The 18,353-nt window shown below is 45.9% G+C and overlaps 1 protein-coding gene across 1 annotated transcript; it reads left to right on the plus strand.

The window, feature by feature from the left end:
- The first annotated feature begins 1,408 nt into the window (after nt 1–1,408).
- SEC61A1 (SEC61 translocon subunit alpha 1) lies at nt 1,409–16,839 on the plus strand. Its single transcript, XM_008159401.3, has 12 exons — nt 1,409–1,557; nt 1,810–1,877; nt 4,285–4,350; nt 4,443–4,521; nt 5,637–5,768; nt 9,549–9,658; nt 9,929–10,082; nt 11,625–11,785; nt 13,107–13,304; nt 13,583–13,774; nt 14,119–14,195; nt 14,829–16,839. Exons 1-12 carry the CDS (start codon nt 1,551–1,553, stop codon nt 15,013–15,015), a joined length of 1,431 nt encoding a protein of 476 aa, XP_008157623.1. The 5' UTR covers nt 1,409–1,550; the 3' UTR covers nt 15,016–16,839.
- Nucleotides 16,840–18,353: the final 1,514 nt, after the last annotated feature.

An 18,353-nucleotide genomic window follows, 5' to 3' on the forward strand; every position in this document is an offset into this window, starting at 1 on the left:
GATGATCTGACTTTGAGTGGTGGGCACACAATGCAATATACAGATCATGTATCATGGAAATGTAACTTAAGACCTATATCTTATTAACTAATGTCACCCCAATAAATTTAAAAAAGAAAAACAGAAAAAAAAAGAAGAAAGATCTGTTAAACCTTAAAAAAAAAAAAAAAAGACTTCCTGTCCTACAAAAATCCTGAAAAGTGATTGACAAATCCTGGCTACCTGCTAGAAATGGGAGGAAAGGGAAAAATAGATAAAGCAACCCCTAAATTATTACTGCCAAAATAAAGCATCTTGTCACATCTGTACCTCCAACTTCTGCTGGTCCAGGTCAGGATTTAGCTCCATAAAATTTTCACTAACCCCCAGCCAGTAGCGCCCACCACCCCCTCAGGTAATGCTCCCAGTAGTCTCTTTCTTTTAATTTACATGTTACCCTTGATTATAGATGCATCGAAAATAAATCCAACCTTCCCATCTAGCATCCTCTGACCTACCCATTGGTCCACGAACACTAAATCTTATTATTTTCCTTCACATGGCCACACAGGGCTTCTTTCCCCATAGATCTTAAGCAGTCACACCGTGTCTTCCTCACAAAGGTTTCCTCGACCTGGAACACCCTCCTTCCTTTCTTCTCGCTGGAATCCGTCTGCGTCTGGCACAGAAGCAACTGAACTACTCAAGATCTTCCTGGATCTCCCAGGGGCTTAATCACAAGGAACAACAACAGCCTGTAATTATTGGAATCGAGAGTCTAGTAGACCAGACCGTTTCCTTAGCTGCCCCCGCTCTTCTCTGACCGTCTGTCTCTCGTGCACTCATCCTATTCGTCCCCAGATGACAGAGGCTGGGCAGAAGTCATTTCTGGCGACCAGGACAGGCCTCGGAGTTTGCTAAATAACTCTGCTAACGAGGGTGTCGGCCGACGTGCCGAGCACCTACTAGGTGCCAGAATGGTTAGCGCTGGGGCACAGTCTGCTCCAAGGAGCTTACAGGCTATTCACTAATTCAAAAGTTGTAAAAGCTGTGAAAAGCAAAGAAGCGACCCGGACTCCGCCTCGCTCGCAGAGCCGTGGGCGCAGGAAGCGTCTACCATTGGCCTCAGTCCTTCCACCAACCAGCACCGCTACGGTCTCCTGAGATGCGACCAGTCCTTCCTTCCCCGACGCGCTCTCGCGTTACCAAGTCCGTTCAGCCACACACTCCCAGTCCCGGCGTGCCCCGCGCCGCTCTTCGCGGCCCCACCCCGCCGGCTGAGCATCCTCTTCCGGAGAGGCTCCGAGGGCCCCGCTGCATGCTGGGAGTTGAAGTCTCTGCGGAGGCGGCGCGGCGCCTGGGCCAGCTCTCAGCGCGTGGCAGGAAGCGGAAGCGGCCTACGGGCTGCACCCGGTCCCGGCTCCGCCCCGCCCCACTCATCCCAGTGCTATCACTGACGTGTCTCTCGGCGGAGGTGCTGCACCCGGTTGCTGGCTGAGCCGCGGGCAGCGTCGCCTCGCGCGGAGCGGAGTGGAGCCTAAGCGGGACCCGGAGTCCGAGCAGCCGCCGCCATGGCGAGTGAGTCCCTGGGGGCAGCCCCGGTTGCGCCGGGATGGAACACAGTCCCCCTTTCCCCTCACCGGTCCGGGCAGGTGCCCGCCCACCAGGCCTGCCCGGATCCCAGGCCCTCGGGATTCCCATGAGTTCTGGTACTCGGTCTGCTCCCCTGCCCCCTACCTCCTGCCCCAACACAAGCTGGGCGGAAGGCTTACCCGGGTAGCGCGAAAGGTTCTCCCAGCCCTAATTCTTCTTTCGTTTTTTCCATCAAAGTCAAGTTTCTGGAAGTCATCAAACCCTTCTGTGTCATCTTGCCGGAAATTCAGAAGCCCGAGAGAAAGGTAAGTCCCCAAATCGCTGTCAAAGGAGGCTTTGTGAAACTCTGATGCTTGAAGTTTACAGTACAATTAAATATGGCTTCAACACGCCAATGGAAACTCTCTCCCTTCTCTTCCCCCCCTAGAGTATAGTTGTATGTACTCCTGAGCTTTGTCGAAAGGTGACCTCCTTGTGTGGGAATTTCCACCTAAACCATCGTGCTTTATTCAGAGCATCCTTTGTGGATGTTACTCCAGTGAGCAAAGCCTCGAGTTTGCCCTGTCCCCAAAATTGACCCTGGCAGTGAATGAGGAAGGCCTCAAAAGCCCTAGGATACTCAGGTTGGGTCACCCTTCCCTCTTCACCTCCAACAGGAGCAGATGCAGTTGGGTTTTTCTAGGAGATGCTCTTTGTAGCCAGCTGCTAAAAGGAGCTAAAAGCAGTCGCTTTATTCTGTACGAAAACTTTTTATGTAGGCTGCCAAATCACCTGAGAGTAAAGGCATTTTGTGAGCCCTGCTTTTTATAGCAGGTGCACTAAAACGTGAAAAAGTAGAAGTGTAGATTTATATTGCATCTTTGTCAGAATTTCTGCTGCTACATGGATAGCTACAGGCCAAGATAGTGAGTGTTGCCAATGTAAGCAAAGCTGTCATTGGGTTCTTAAAGAATAGGAGTATATTTTGTCTTCACATTCTTTTCAGACTGTTGTTCATGCATTCACATATATGTACTTGACATCAACATGGACACTTGGGTTCTTGGAGTGTCTTTTCTTTTTTGTGTGTGGTCTTTGTTTGTTTTGTATAAATGCCCCACATATGTATTGCCTTTGGTGGACTAATATGCAAAGCCCTTCCCCTGTCACTCCCCCCCCTCCCCCCCAGCATGGTAGAAAGGTCATGGCTCTGGAGGCAGGCAAACCTGGGACCCACCCTTCCCACAACCTCTTACTAGCTGTGTGACATTGATTGGCCTTGTAGCTTACAAGTAAGTGTGATAGACGGAGCAGTGAAAATATGTGCAAGATATAGCAGTGGCTTCAAAAGGGGTTAACTCTGGAAGATGTGATTTCTGATGGTGGTTTTGCAGGAAGAATAGAAGTTTTCTTGAAGCGAGGGAGAGGAATTTCAGGCATAAAGAATGTGTAATGTGCAAAGGCAATGAAGACAAGCAGGTTGGAACACAAAGGGTAGGTGGGAAGCGATAGGAGCCAGACATTAGAAACTTGCCTTGAAAGCAGGGTAGAGGATTGGAGTAGACAAGACTTGAATAAACAGCTTTTGATGTGTTACTGTTAAATTTGGCTGCATCCTGGAAAGACTTGTTTATTAACAAATAAGGAGTCTTATAAAAATTGTCTACTCATTTTTCCCATAAAAAATCATTTCAGCCCTGGCCAGGTGGCTCAGTTGGTTGGAGTGTTGTCCCATTCACCAAAAGGTTTCAGATTAGATCCTGGTCAGGGAACATATGGGAGGCAACTGACCCGACCCAACCGACTGATATTTCTCTCCCACTTCTGTCTGTCTGTCTGTCTCTGTCTGTCTCTGTCTCTCTCTCTCTCTCTCTCTCTGTCTCTCTCACTTTTCCTTCCCTTCCTTCCCTTCCTTCTTCCCTCCCTCCTTTCCTCTCACTCTAGGAATTAATGGAAACATATCCTCATGTGAGGATTAAAAAAAGAATCATTTCAAAGAACAAGATTTGTTCACTTAATACTGTCACTCACAAGGCATTTCCACATAAAGATCCGTATTCTGCACAATATTACTGTGTTTTTAAGCCTTTTATAGCTATTCTTGCAGTGTAAGCATCAAGTACTAACAAAGACACTGAGTTTTAGAAGCAGAAGACCCAAAAGAATTCCCACTCTACTTCTTAGTACCAGAGACTGATATTAAGAGCACATGCATTGGACTCGAACTCACTTCAGCCTTTCTAAAACTCAGTTTCCTCATTGTTAAATAAAAATAAGAGCTATGTAGTGCAAGGGTCCACTGAGATGATGCATATGAAGGTCCTTGCATATAGAAAGCCTGCAGTACATGGACTTGTATTTTGACATGAATGTTTGGTACATGGTTTGGCGTATAAGGCTTACCTTTTTTTTTTTAATATATTTTATTGATTTTTTACAGAGAGGAAGGGAGAGGGATAGAGAGTTAGAAACATCGATGTGAGAGAAATATCGATCATCTGCCTCCTGCACACCCTTTATTGGGGATGTGCCCGCAACTAAGGAACATGCCCTTGACCGGAATCGAACCTGGGACCATTCAGTCCGCAGGCCGACGCTCTATCCACTGAGCCAAACCATTTAGGGCAAGGCTTACCTTTCTGATGAACAGAAAATGGGGTCTAATCTGAGTTGATTTCTATTAATTTGCTTATGAAAGTAACTTCTTGCCTTATTTCTTTCTCTTCTACATAGATTCAGTTTAAGGAGAAAGTGCTATGGACCGCTATTACGCTCTTTATTTTCTTGGTGTGCTGCCAGGTAAGCCAGATTTCCCGTTCCTGTATCGAGGTGGGGGTCAGAGAGGGCTGGAGACAAGTGTGCTGACGCCTTTTCTCTATGCTTGTTTCCAGATCCCCCTGTTTGGCATCATGTCTTCAGATTCTGCCGACCCTTTCTATTGGATAAGAGTGATCCTAGCCTCTAATAGAGGTAGAACTCTGACTCTCTGCACCTCTTTTTGTACAATGTGGCTTGACTGACCTTTTTTAGTTAAATTACAGGCTTTGGCTTTATGTGGCGCTCAGAGAGTGTTTGGGAAGAATGTCAGTGTGCTGTGCTGAATAGCCTTAGTAAATGCTGAATTCAGCATCGAGGCATGTCATCATATTCAGAATTGCATATGAATGCAGTATAAAAGCTGTAATAACAAGATTGAGTATGTTGCAGGGGTCCTCAAACTTTTTAAACAGGGCGCAGTTCACTGTCCCTCAGACCGTTGGAGGGCCGGACTATAGTTTAAAAAAAAACTATGAACAAATTCCTATGCACACTGCACGTATCTTATTTTGAAGTAAAAAAACAAAACGGCAAAAACACCCGCATGTGGCCCGCGGGCCGTAGTTTGAGGACGCCTGTCGTAGAGAATAGGAAAAACTAGAATGTTTTTTAAACAACTGAAATAATGATGTTTCTACCTGTCTTTCTTGTGTTTTGATAACCTTTAGAATATGTATTTGTTTCTCAGCTGCATCTTTTTCATATCTGTAGGTTACATTGCTATATGTATCAAAATATGTAACAGTATTTTGTACACTCTAATTCTTCGGGGGGGATTTTGAACATTTATGTCAGTACCACTTTTGATTAACCATTTTTTAAATATAGTATAGTTCAAATAAAATCAGTTGGAAGTATTTTAGTGTAATGAAAGTAGTTTATTCACAACTAGATACAATTGTATAGGCTTCCTTTTCAGACTTGGGAATTATTTGAATGTTATCCTTTTTATTAACTGATGAAGAGACAAACCTTCTTATCTCTGTAAAACCAGAATGAATCTGTTTATGGTGAATTTAATGCAACTATCTATTTAAAAGCCATGTGACTTCTGAAACAGAATAAGATGTGATCTGGCCAACTGAATAGAATGAATTGAATTATACTGTAATTGTTGATATTTTGGGATCAATCTCTAAATGCTGCTAGCAAACTGAAGCACACTAGTTTTGTGTAAGGGTACACAGTCAGATTTTGCTCGTTCATTTTCTTAATAAACTGTTGCTTTTCCAAGCTAATATGGGCTGTTTTGCCTCCCCTGTCCTCAGGCACATTGATGGAGCTGGGTATCTCTCCCATTGTCACCTCCGGCCTCATCATGCAGCTCTTGGCTGGCGCCAAAATAATTGAAGTTGGTGACACCCCAAAAGACCGAGCCCTCTTTAATGGAGCCCAAAAGTGTAAGTGAGATTTTTAGTGATGTTCAAATGTCTGTAGTGGAGAATTTGAATTTGCTATAAAGTTTGGGACATCAAAACAGTTTTTCCTTTGGACAGTGTAACTTCCTTGGCCCACCAACCCCTGCAGGTGCTCCGTGGCTTGTGTTAGCAAGAAAGCACTTCTCGGGCTGGGCCATTGGCTGGGGCCTGTGATTCGCTGCTTCAGTGAGGGGCTCAACTGTGGCCACCTGGCCTGTTGTTTTCCTGGGCACCACTCCTCCAGCTGCCCAGCACTATGTGCCGGTAGTGTGGCCCAATTCCTCTTGTGCTTCTGGGCACTGCTCTGAGCAGTGTGTCACCCTTTAAGCCAGAGTACTGGTGGGCTCTATGGGGGGAAAACAAAACAAGAAGAAAGTGGAGGAGGTGCTAGAAGAGAAGGAAGAGGGATATAGTGGGCAAAGTGCTCAGCCGTTGAGAGGTAATGGCAAAGGTGGGGTACCTGCTAGAGTGGAAGGGGTTCTCAGATGAAGGCAACACATGGGAGCCAGAAGAGAACTGGATTGCTCCAACCTCACAGATGAGTTTCTATAGTCACAGAAAACAGCACATGAGACAGAGAAGTCAGAGGGAGGCAAGTGCAAAGCTAACTCTGATTGTGAAGCTAAGGGAGAGGAGAACAAATGGAAGAAAGACGAGTCAAAAGGCCCGAGGCTTTGCCTGGGGTTTGGAGCCGGAGCCGATTATTAGAGCTGCAGAATCCAGTGGAGAACTCACGTTTGATGAGGCTGACCTGGTCCCTGCCAAAGAAGCCACTGTCTGGTGCCCCCAGGTTGTCATATCCTTCTATGCTGATGTGGCATTCCTACCCCTCAGAAGATGATGACAAAAAACTCTGCTGGTGCCAGCCCCTGTCACATCTGACTGTGGGTTTCAGGTGGGGAGGGGAAGGAGTTCTACTTGTCTTGAAGCTGTAGAGGTGGCTTGAGAAGATGTCCTTTGAAGAGCCAGTCTAGTTTCTGTGCCCTACAGCAGCCCAGTGCTTTAAAGCTGTTCCATGCCATACAGTTTGCACACCCATCCCAGTGGAGGGGAAGGAAAATAAGTGTTTCAAGGCAACCCATTCTGCACTTTGGGGAGAAAAGCAAAGGGCCTCCTATGAAGGGAAAGATCTTACAAGCCAAGGTGTTCCCAACAAAGAACTAAACCAGTTGATAAGTTACCAAAGCTGCCATTTTGGGGATGGAAACTGGTTGAGAAGGGAAAGTATTTCATTGGAGCATATACATAGATTATTCTTTCTTAGAGGTGCTAATTCTTGAAATTTACAAGAAGACCCTTTTCTAATTATGAAGTTACAAATATTAGCTTATCCATCAAAACCACTTGGCTGAGGTATTTGGGGAGGGGAAGAAGGTAGCATAAGAGGTGTTTGTTTGTTTTTTGGGGGTTTTTTCTTATTGATTTTAGGGAGGGAGCAGGGAAAGAGAGAAAGAAAGAGAAACATCGATTTGTTCCACTTATTTATTCATTCATTGGTTGCTTCTTGAATATGCCCTGACCAGGGATCGAACCCACAATCTTGACATATCGGGTTGACACTCTAACCAACTGAGCTACCCGGCCAGAGTGCCTCTCTGTTTTTTAATGTTGAACTAGGAAACCATTAGTGTCAGCGTTCAGTCACTGAGCACAAATTCATCAAATCATTTTAAGAGTTGGATTATTTCAAAAGTCCTGGTCTCAGGAGAAGATTAAACTTTCATACTGGGACAGTGGTTCACTTTAGAGCACAAAACAAAATAATTCTTTTTTAATCCTAAGAATTAACCAATACCCAATATGCTGTCTTGACTCAGGAGATCCATCAGTTCTTGACATTATCTAGACCTGCATCTAGAACTCCATTGTAAATCTTTTTAGACATCTGTTAAGTGTTTGTGAAAACTTTGTTTAAATGTAAACTTCATACTACATTGTCAGTTTCTTTCTTATTAATAGTATATAGATTTATAATCCCTAACAAAAGACAGAAAGCACTTCTGGGAGAGCCATGGTGCAAGGTACTTGGATGGGCTGGACAAGGCAGAGTGGGAGGATGTCCATTGCCCCAAGGCTGCACAATTGAGTGGGAGGAGCAGGGCTTGGCGGTCTCCCTCCACCAGCCAATGTCCTTACCACTTATGAGGAGATGATGTGTACTTCAGAGTTATTGTAGGAATTCAGTGGAATAATGTTTGTAAACATCTCTCAGTGCCTGTCAGGTATTTGGCAGGTATTGTTTTTCTTCTGGGAGTTTAAAAAGATTCAACTCAGGAAAGTTGACTCTCCCAACCCCGTTCTACTATTTCCTAGCTGTATCACTTTTGGACAGAGTTAGGTGTCAGCTATGACAGCTTTCACATCTCAGTTTCTTCATCTGGAAAAAATGGGAATAACAGTAGTTACTTCATAGCAAATTAAGTGTCACTAGTAACAATGACCAGTCATCAAAGTGATATTTACAGTTTTCTATCCAGCCATATGTTCTTCCACACCAGAAGAAATCTTTTTAACTTAGTAGGTTAAATAATGAAACAAAAAACCAATCTAATTTAAACTTGTCAGTTTTAAACATAAATTAGAATTTTAAAATGTATACATGAATTATTTTTAAGCACAGATTGTCTATTTTTTCTTTGGTCTTGACAATTTTTTAAAATTTCTTCTGCTTAGAGAATTCAGTTTCAGTGAGCAGTTCTTTAAAAGTCAAATGAGAATTATATATGATGGGTACTCTGGGGCACAATTTTATTTTACTAATTATGTTTGACAAACTAACCAGAAAAGCTTATCTTGAAACCCATGCTCTTGCTTAGAGATTCATCTAGTAATTTGGAACCAGTAAAAATGTGTTGGTTCCATTTTGCCTAACAATGAAGTATAATGATCTAAGACCCGCAGATAGTCTACACAAAGCTTCTATTAGGCCAAGAGAGCTTTGTGGCAGAGGAAATGGGACAAGTGACTAAGTTACTGATGGCATTGTGAGGTTTTCGTTAAAAAAAAACAAAACACCACATACGTTACATACAAACTGGGAACCCCTTTATCCCAGAGTTAATCATCCTTGTTCTGGACTCAGACCTGGATGATAAGCCTGCAGAGGTGGCCCAGGCATGTAGTTCAACTCAGGAGCTCTCCACAACCCAAGTAACCTGATCTGAGTGTGGATGCTGTGGGGCAGTGACATCACCGAATAGTGTGCCTAGCATACTGTCTTTAGAAGATTTTGCTCCTTGATTTGTCTTCCACAGAACAGATTTGTCATGTTCCAACTCTTCCTCTTCCCGTCACTGAAGGGAAAGTGAATTTAGGAGGTGAAATTAAGGAGCTCACCTGCTTCTGTTAATAGGCATTTGAGTTATTGTATGCTTTGACAGTGTAACTGTTGGGTGTTTCTTGGACCAAGCTCCTTGAGGCAGTATCAGTATACATATAAAAATAGATGTTTTTATTGATTTGAGAGAGAGAGAGAGAGACAGATTGATGTGAGAGAGAAACATCAATCTGTTGCCTCCCCATGCACCCTGACTGGGGATTGAACCCAAAACCTGGGCATGTGCCCTGACTGAGAATTGAACTGGCAACCGTACAGTGCTCAGGACAACACTCAACCAACTGAGCCACACCAGCCAGGGTGGCAGTATCAGTATTATTCATCTTTGTTCTTCGTGCTTTGTACAGAGTAAGTGTTCAATAACTGTTTCCTCTATGACTGTGTAATGTCCCACTTTGAGAACATAGTTTTCTTTTGATTTCTAGTATTTGGCATGATCATTACCATTGGCCAGTCTATTGTGTACGTGATGACGGGAATGTATGGGGACCCTTCTGAAATGGGTGCTGGAATCTGCCTGTTAATCACCATTCAGGTAATTGTTATGCTGACATTCTCCCCTTCTGAGTAGCTCCTCACACTCACTCAGACTTCCCAAATAGCAGCCCTGAACCATGCATAAAATAAACTCTATGGAGAAGGAGCCTCTTTAAACTCAACAGAGGAAAGCCCTGCTGTCTGTTGTCTCCTCAGCCTTCAGCATTTATATCAGAGAAGCCCCTTGCAGGGGAGGAAAGAGCCACGCCTGTAGGGAACAGGAATGCAGTCTATTTGGGTTTCTTTACTTTCATTTTTTAATTTACAGCTCTTTGTTGCTGGCTTAATTGTCCTACTTTTGGATGAACTTCTGCAAAAAGGGTATGGCCTGGGCTCTGGAATCTCCCTTTTTATTGCCACTAACATCTGTGAGACCATCGTGTGGAAAGCGTTCAGCCCCACCACTGTCAACACCGGCCGAGGTAAGCGCCCTGGGATCTCCGAGGGACAGGGGTCGGTGAAAAGTATGGACATGTGCAAAGCAGAAGAGCAAAGTTCCCGTTCCAGAGAAGAAGCAGCTCCGTTTTAGGTACATTTCTCCTGATTCTTCTGTGTGCATTTTTAAACACAGGCTTCTGCTCCTAATGATACATAACTTACATATTCCACGTAAGAGTATTTCACACATGTTTACCTTGCCAGAGTACAGAATCCTGCCTCTTTTTTCTAGCCAAGTGTGGACTTCTTGGCAAGGATGAGCAGCATTTATTGAAGCAGTCTTCTGATGGACATGTAGGTCATTTCCAGTTTGGGTTGTTACTGCAACAGAAACAGTGAACAGCCTCATGCATTCATGTTTCTGTATTTTGGCAGTTGCTTTCAGTGAATACGTTTCTAAAAATGAAATCACTGAACCAACCAACGCACTTGGTCGTGCAAGAAGCAACTTTGTGTAAAAGGCCTGAACTTGGCGTTCACCTCCTGGCTGTTCCTGTTAGGAGTAGATAAGTGGTTTGGGGCAAATCCCTCTACCTCCCAGCCTTGGTTGCCAGGATGAAATGAGAAATAGCATGAAATGGTCCAGGAATAACCAGCAGGAGAAGCAGCAGGTGGTCCCACCATCATGTCTTAGAAACATGAAGAAAGTGCCCTCAAGGGCCATTATGCAGGTGCCCGTCACAGTACTGATATCAGGACCTCCCACCTGCCCACAGAGCACAGCTCTGGACATAGCACTGGCTCCCTGCAGGAGGCCAGACTTTCATTGTGGGAGAGTTACGCTGTCCTCGGGGAACATAGAGTAATACAGTGCTCCTGCTTCTTACTTTAGCTGGGGGCTTAACTTCAGTAAGTTTCTTGAATTTTATAAGCTTTCTAAGCCTTACTAATGTCCAGCTCCCCAACTCCCCCTCACTTGGGTCTGCTGCCTAACCCTCGGGCCATGTACCCATTCTTGCTCTTGATTCCTTCAGTCCCTCGGTAAGCTGCTCTGCTTCCTGGCTCTTTCAGCACCCTTTCCTATGCGGTGTGTACTGACTGGATCAGGCTGTGTGGTGGGCATGCATGTTGTCCTTTCTGCTTGATCATCAGTGTAAGGAGCAGAGAAGTCAACCCCGTCCCCCAACCCCCTTGTCAGAGGCAGCCTGCACTTCAAAGCTGGGGATGCTCTACTGCCTGGGGTTTTCCAGGGAAATGAATGGGCAGCTCCGAGCCACTCTTCAGTGTAGGACCTCTTCAGCTGGAGTTCAGCTGGTCCTGCTTTTGTGGTTTTATAATTGATCATCATTCCACACATCTGGTGGCCATTGACTCACGTGCCAACGAAGTGAGAAATCAAAAGGGTAGACTAGCCCCTTTCTGCAGGTTGAAATCTCTACTGGAGAAATAGAAATGAGGGAGGAGAAAATGCCACTGTACCCCTGTGGTTATAGGAACAGGCACCATGGATCTCAAAACTAATTCTGTTTTCCTCTCTAAGAAGCTGTTTGTCTCCTTACCACGTGTGTCCCCTCCTTTACCGACAGGGATGGAATTTGAAGGTGCCATCATTGCACTGTTTCATCTGCTGGCCACACGCACTGACAAGGTCCGAGCCCTTCGAGAGGCCTTCTACCGCCAGAACCTCCCCAATCTCATGAATCTGATTGCCACCATCTTTGTCTTTGCAGTGGTCATCTATTTCCAGGTGCGTCCAGACCCACCACAGGGAGACCTAATGGTCCGGTTTAAGTTTTGGAATGTCTTGGTGTGTGCGCCCTCACCCGCACCCAGGGTGGTGTACATCACTGTATAGTATTGAAGTGATGGGATGGCATCTGAAAGGAGAGATTTCCATGTGAGCTGGGCAAGTGTGTTCCATCGAGTCATGGGGACCTGCCTGAACTAGACAGAACTGAGGCAGATGCAACATTTCTGATATTATGCTCCTTTGGGTCGGGCGCAGCAACAGATAAAGAAGATACATCTTTAAGTTCCTAGTTCAAGAGAAGTGAAAAGTCATCAAGCTCTAAAGCTTCATCGCCATCTTACCCAGAGTTTATAGAGTATTTGTAGGTAGTGTCATTCTAGAAAAGGCCCTTCCTCTTAAGAGCTCTTACCTTTCAGATTATTAGTCTGTGCCACTTGCCTGTGAGTAAGAGACCTGAGCTGTCAGTTGCTCTTCGGTAGTTGGATTAGTCTTTATATTTTTTCATCAGCCATTCTGATAATTATTGAAAAGAAGGGATGGCAATGGAAAAGACAGCTTAGTGCTTATAGGAAGGTCATTATACCACCAAGTGCTTTTTCTGAGGACCAGACAGTCTGTTTCTTCAGCTGAGACTTAATCAGATGCCTAATTAATAAGCTTTAGTGCACCATAAGCTTGGTGTGGGTATTTGGAGTTAGGTCATTAAATTTTTATTTTATTTTATATATTTTATACTGAATCCTGTTTTAGGCACTTGGAGTTTGTAAAAATAATATAAAAGAGAGCCTTTCTATTCTCCAAGGGTTTCAGAGGGAGCGGCTGTATTCATAGAAAAGCTTAGCTTTTCTGTTTATGATTTAAAACATCGGAAAAGACTGCTCTGGGGTGTGAGGTGGAGGCCATGGTGGCCTTGTCTTGAGGCCACTGTAAGAGCACAGGAGAGGTGACCACCAAAGAGACCACTGTTAGGACTTGCTGGGCACGTGTCCTTCAGGCTCTCTTATGGCCCACAATGATGCAGGCTCTCTTATGGCCCACAGTGATGCAGATTTAATGTGATGGGCCTCGGGTTGCTTGTTTGTTTGTTTGTTTGTTTTTGACAAAAATGGGATTATTCCACTGTACTGGGCTTTGGTGCATTTTTTAAGCCTTTCTTTCTGGGAACCCTCAGTTAAAGTGGACCTAAGTGCAGTGATGGGTGAGGAAAGGGCATGTGAGCCTTGGAACCAATGTAGGTCCAGCCATCCCCAGCTGGGCTGTGTCTGTGCAGACACTGGAATGAGGCAGTGAGGGTGCTCTGCTTTGTTTGGCTTCTCAGGGCTTCCGAGTGGACCTGCCCATCAAGTCGGCTCGTTACCGAGGCCAGTACAACACCTACCCTATCAAGCTTTTCTACACCTCCAACATCCCCATCATCCTGCAGTCCGCCCTGGTGTCCAACCTATACGTCATCTCCCAGATGTTGTCAGCCCGCTTCAGTGGCAACCTGCTGGTCAGCCTGCTGGGCACCTGGTCTGTAAGTATGGCTGCTTGAAGAAATGCGTTTTAATGCTGTAGCTAGTTACAGTGGTGTGCATCCATGTGTCTTCCTTGTGACCAAACATTTTACCCAAAGATATTTCCTAACCATGCCTTTTACAAATTCAGCACATTAAATTCTCTTTTCAGTAAGAAAATGGCGCTGTGGACACTTGAGCAAAATTGTGTTCCTTTTCATCAGCTCAGAACTTCCTTTGTCCTTATGCTAAGGTATAATGAAACAGCACTCACAAGCTTTCTGTGTATTCTTCCCAGGATACATCTTCTGGGGGTCCAGCACGAGCTTATCCAGTCGGTGGCCTTTGCTATTACCTGTCCCCTCCAGAATCTTTTGGCTCCGTGTTAGAAGACCCTGTCCATGCCGTTGTATACATAGTGTTCATGCTGGGTTCGTGTGCATTCTTCTCCAAAACATGGATCGAGGTCTCAGGCTCCTCTGCCAAAGATGTAAGTATAAGTTACAATTTAATTAAACCAGGAAACAGTAGCTCTCGCATGTCACTGGTGTAAGTGGTCTGTGAATACCTGCAGCCGCTTCCTCCTCATTAGGCCGAAGTGTTTATGGCCATAGACGAGCCCAGGGGTAAATTAATGCTCACCTGGGGAGATGGAGCCAAACTAAAACTAGACTTCCTCATACGACCTCTTTGGAGCAGTTTTTAAATTATCTGTATAAATATTACTAGGATGCTAAAGAAGGAAACCTGTGTTTAAGCCACTATGAAATGTCTACCTGGCTCTCAATTTCAAACTTAAAATTGAACATTGTCTTCTCTTCGGGCATCATGCAGGTTGCAAAGCAGCTGAAGGAGCAGCAGATGGTGATGAGGGGCCACCGAGAGACTTCCATGGTCCATGAACTCAATCGGTGAGGCTGGCCCTCGGTCCTAGTGGTTTTCTCATAATTGTAGTTTTCTTACACATCAAGCATCTTGATAGGGCTTAGAGATTTCTGGTTAATTAAATCTTATCCAGGGTAGAAAAGGTCCTTGAGTCCACAAGAAAATCAGCATTGCCAATTTCAGATTGTTTTTCGATCCCTAGCAGGGACAGTAGACAATTTTGTTCATCCTCTTAATGAGAATTCTCTAGATTTACAGCACATTGTTCAGGAGAAATAAAATGCAAGCTATATAAGAACTCTTACATTTTCTAGTAGTCACATTTAAAAAATAAAAATTTGTAATTAATGTAAGGAAAATCATCAGATATTTTATGTTCTTGTCTTCAAAATCTAGTGTGACAACTTTAATATCTCAACTTGGACTAGTCATATTTCACTAGCCACATGTGGCTTGTGTGTCCACTTACTGGACAGCAGTCCTAGTCTAGACCTAATGGTATGTGAGCAGTTAAAGTTTCAAGGAGGTAGCGGAATGACCTCTACAGGAGTTAGGTTCCTAAATCAGAGGTAAGTAGGCAGGTAGCCTGAGTATGGGGTGGGCCACGCTACAGGTATTTATGTGGTGGCCACCTTGCTGACTCATCTCCTCCTCCCCAGGTACATCCCCACTGCTGCTGCCTTCGGGGGGCTGTGTATTGGGGCCCTCTCCGTCCTGGCTGACTTCCTGGGTGCCATCGGATCTGGAACTGGGATCCTGCTCGCGGTCACAATCATCTACCAGTACTTTGAAATCTTTGTAAAGGAGCAGAGCGAGGTTGGCAGCATGGGGGCCCTTCTGTTCTGAGCCATGTCTCCCCTGGACCAGGAAGAGAAGCCATGCTCTGGAGTTGCCAAGGAAGGGAGCAACGAATCCAGCACGGGGTACTGCTATGGCATGTGGACCTTTAATTTTTATTTTTTTAAATTTCATATTCTTTCATTCCACTTTGTAAAGTGCTAGAAATTTCCAATTTGACATTTTGCTTTCTATTCTGGCATTGGCAAAAATAACCATAGAAGTGAGGTTTTATTCACCTGATGGCCAGAGGTTGGGAGGATAAATGACTGTACTCATGTGTCCACGTAACCTTTGTTTTAACCTTTGCACCTTCTCAGTGCCGTAGGCGGCTGCAGTGGTCCCAGCTGTTCCCTACAAGGGAATAACTTACTGGTTAGAAGCACAAACATTGTTGAAAGGACTACATTTCATTGTGGTAGTAGGTGTGAGGCTGGGAGCAGACCATGTGTTTTCTGGTAGATGTGGGAGACTCATTAGCATGTCCCCTCATGGTCAGGGGTAGGAACATCTACTTAAAACTGGTTCTCTGGATGACACAATTGTCTTCTCTTTTAAAAGTAGTTTTAAAGAGGGATGAATTTCCTGGCAGACACTTTTGGGCTGTCTGTTTATCCTCACCTGAGGATATGTTTATTGATTTTTAGAGAGAGAGAAACATCAATCTGTTGCCTCCGTAAATGTTCCAACTGGGGATCGAACCCACAACCTATTTGATGTATGGGACAATGCTCCAACCTACTGAGCCACCAGCTGGGGCGAGTTGGGATTCTTTAGCTTATGAAGTTGTGCCTGGCCAAGCTAGGCAAACATTGTGTGGTGGATCCCTGAAGTGATGTCTGTCCAGTTCTTCCAGTTGTCACTGGACCTGGTCCCCCGTGGTTCCTTCACTCCCCACTCAGCCTGAGCAAGGGGAGGCACTGTGGCAGGTGCTCAGACATGGAGAGACAGTGACTTAACTTGGTGTTCACAGGCCACCACTATCTTCCCTCGGCTCCCCAGAAAAGAAGGGCTTAGACCTGAGATCTGTGATGCAGTTAGGGTCAGAGAGCTTGTAAGTTGCTTTAATGTTTGATATAAAAGACTCACTATTATGTGTAAAATCAATTTTGTTTGCAATAACAGGTGATCTAGATCTTAGGAATTGGAACGTTTTTTAAGGCCTTTAGGGAGGTCCCTCTCAAGGACAAGTGCCTGGCAGTGTTTGGCAGTAAGGCACTGCAGGCCTGTGGGATTCTTGCTGGAGGGCGCCCCAGTTCTAAGAAGGGAGCATCAGCCCTATGAAGAGCAGTGTCCCTCCAGCAGCAGGTACACACTGGCTTCTGAAGCACAGAGAGGTGGTCATGAGTCAGTAGATGTGGCAAACTGGACACCTGAGTCAGGAGGGCTCCCAGGAGTTCTCACTGGCAGTGCAACCAAAACACAGACTGACCAAGGGACAAGAAGTAACTTGCTTAAAGCCACCCGGCAAGTCAGCCACAGAACCATGATGGGCCTGTCCACCCCCCCCCCCCCCCCCCAGTCCAGGGCATACCACCATGTCACACGCGGCCTTGTCAGACCCAGTCCTGAGCCGAGACCTCCGCTACACTTGGTCTCCTCGGCCCCACCCATAGGAATCCTGCAGCCTCGAGGCAGGAGCCCCGCAGCCCTGCCTGCAGCCTGTAGTCATCAGAGGGGCCCTGTGGGGCTCAGGCTCAGGCTCAGGCTCTGGTTAATAACCACAGTGGGTTGGGGCTGACCTCAGCTTCCAGGGACTGTCACTGTGGACGCCAAAATGGCATAACTGAGATAAGGTGAAAAAGTAACAAATAAAGCCAACGTTTTACAAGCCATTTGTTCATGTTCTTTTGGTTTTCAATACCCTTTTATTCCCAAGAAGGCCTGTGAGAGAAGACACCTGAGGCTTGGTTGGGTCCTGATTCTTTTTTTTTTTTTTTTTTTTGAATACGTTTTTATTGACTTCAGAGAGGAAGTGAGAGGGAGAGATAGAAACATCAATGATGAGAGAGAATCATTGATTGGCTGCTCATCTTCTACTGGAGATTGAGCCCACAACCCAGGCATGTGCCCTTGACCGGAATTGAACTTGGACCTTTCCGTCCACAGGCTGATGCTCTATCCACTGAGCCAAACCAGCTAGGGCAGGTCCTGATTTTTTACAGGGTGCCCAAGGTCTCCCCTAGGTGCAAATTCCTCCTCAGAAAGACATTTTGTCTGGAAAACTTTCTTCTGGTGGTAGTATCAATCACATGCTCAGGATTTTGTTAATTTGAAATACAGGTGATTAAGCAGAAATCCTGATTCTGGGCCCGTGTGCAGACTGCTCGAGCCTCTCCTAGGACTTCAGGGATGTGTCCTGAGGTGCCGAATCTTCCCAGCAGAAGCCTATGGCCCCATGCCTCCCAGCCCTTTTCAGTCTAGGCCAAGGGGTGCTGTTGCCCTTGGCAGAGACAATGGGCATCAGTACATATCCAGTCACTGACCAGGAGAGTCTCACTGCCCCTGGACCACAGCATCATGTGGACAGCAGTGGCAGGCATGGTGGCTGCTTCCCTAGAATGTGCCATGCAGAAAAGTCTTCCAGTGGTTTTCACTCAGAGCCCAATGACAGACTGTTTCCAGGGTAGAGGGAGAAAAATCTTCCCATTCACCCAGGTTTCAAAGCTGACACGCTTGTCCTGGCCAAGGCCTCACCCCAAGCCCTCCATCGCCACTCCGTGCATCATGTTTCCTCAGTGATCCATGATGGAGGCCCTGAGGCTGGAGCCTCGTAAGGAGGAGGACCTGCCCTCCTGTCACCATGCTCGCTCAGGCGGTATTGGCCAGGGCAGGCTGTCCCTCTGGGGCCACTGAGGGACAGGTGTTGGGGCATGGCCTTACAGAGACCATGTGCTGTGAGACCAGCAGGACAAGATGTGCAGCCAGTCTGCCCTGTGCTCCCTCTACACTTGCCGGCCAAAGGGGTTGGCTCAGAGATGCAGGGCAGGAGCCAACAAGCAAGCACGGCAAAATGTGGAGACAGGCAGGGGGTTCTGTTTGGACCTAGAGAAACTCAGAAAACCTCCTGCTCCCAGAGGAGCACTACATCTTCTCTTGCCTGTGCCTGCGGCCAGACCAGCCTCACCTGGGAGCAGAGTGAACGGAACCCACCTGTGAGCAGCCACGTATATGGTTTTGGTGCCGGGCTCTGCCTTGGCTCACTGTGACACCAGGCTGGCCCCTCTGCACCTCACTTCCCACCTGTGCACGAGAAGTTGAGCAGTGACTCCTAATCATCCTGGGAGTAATGATTCTGTGGGGCAGGCACCGTGATAGCTACCAAAACATGATCTCATCCGCCACTC

This window comes from Eptesicus fuscus, chromosome 12 (assembly GCF_027574615.1).
Source record: "Eptesicus fuscus isolate TK198812 chromosome 12, DD_ASM_mEF_20220401, whole genome shotgun sequence".
Lineage (NCBI taxonomy): Eukaryota > Metazoa > Chordata > Mammalia > Chiroptera > Vespertilionidae > Eptesicus > Eptesicus fuscus.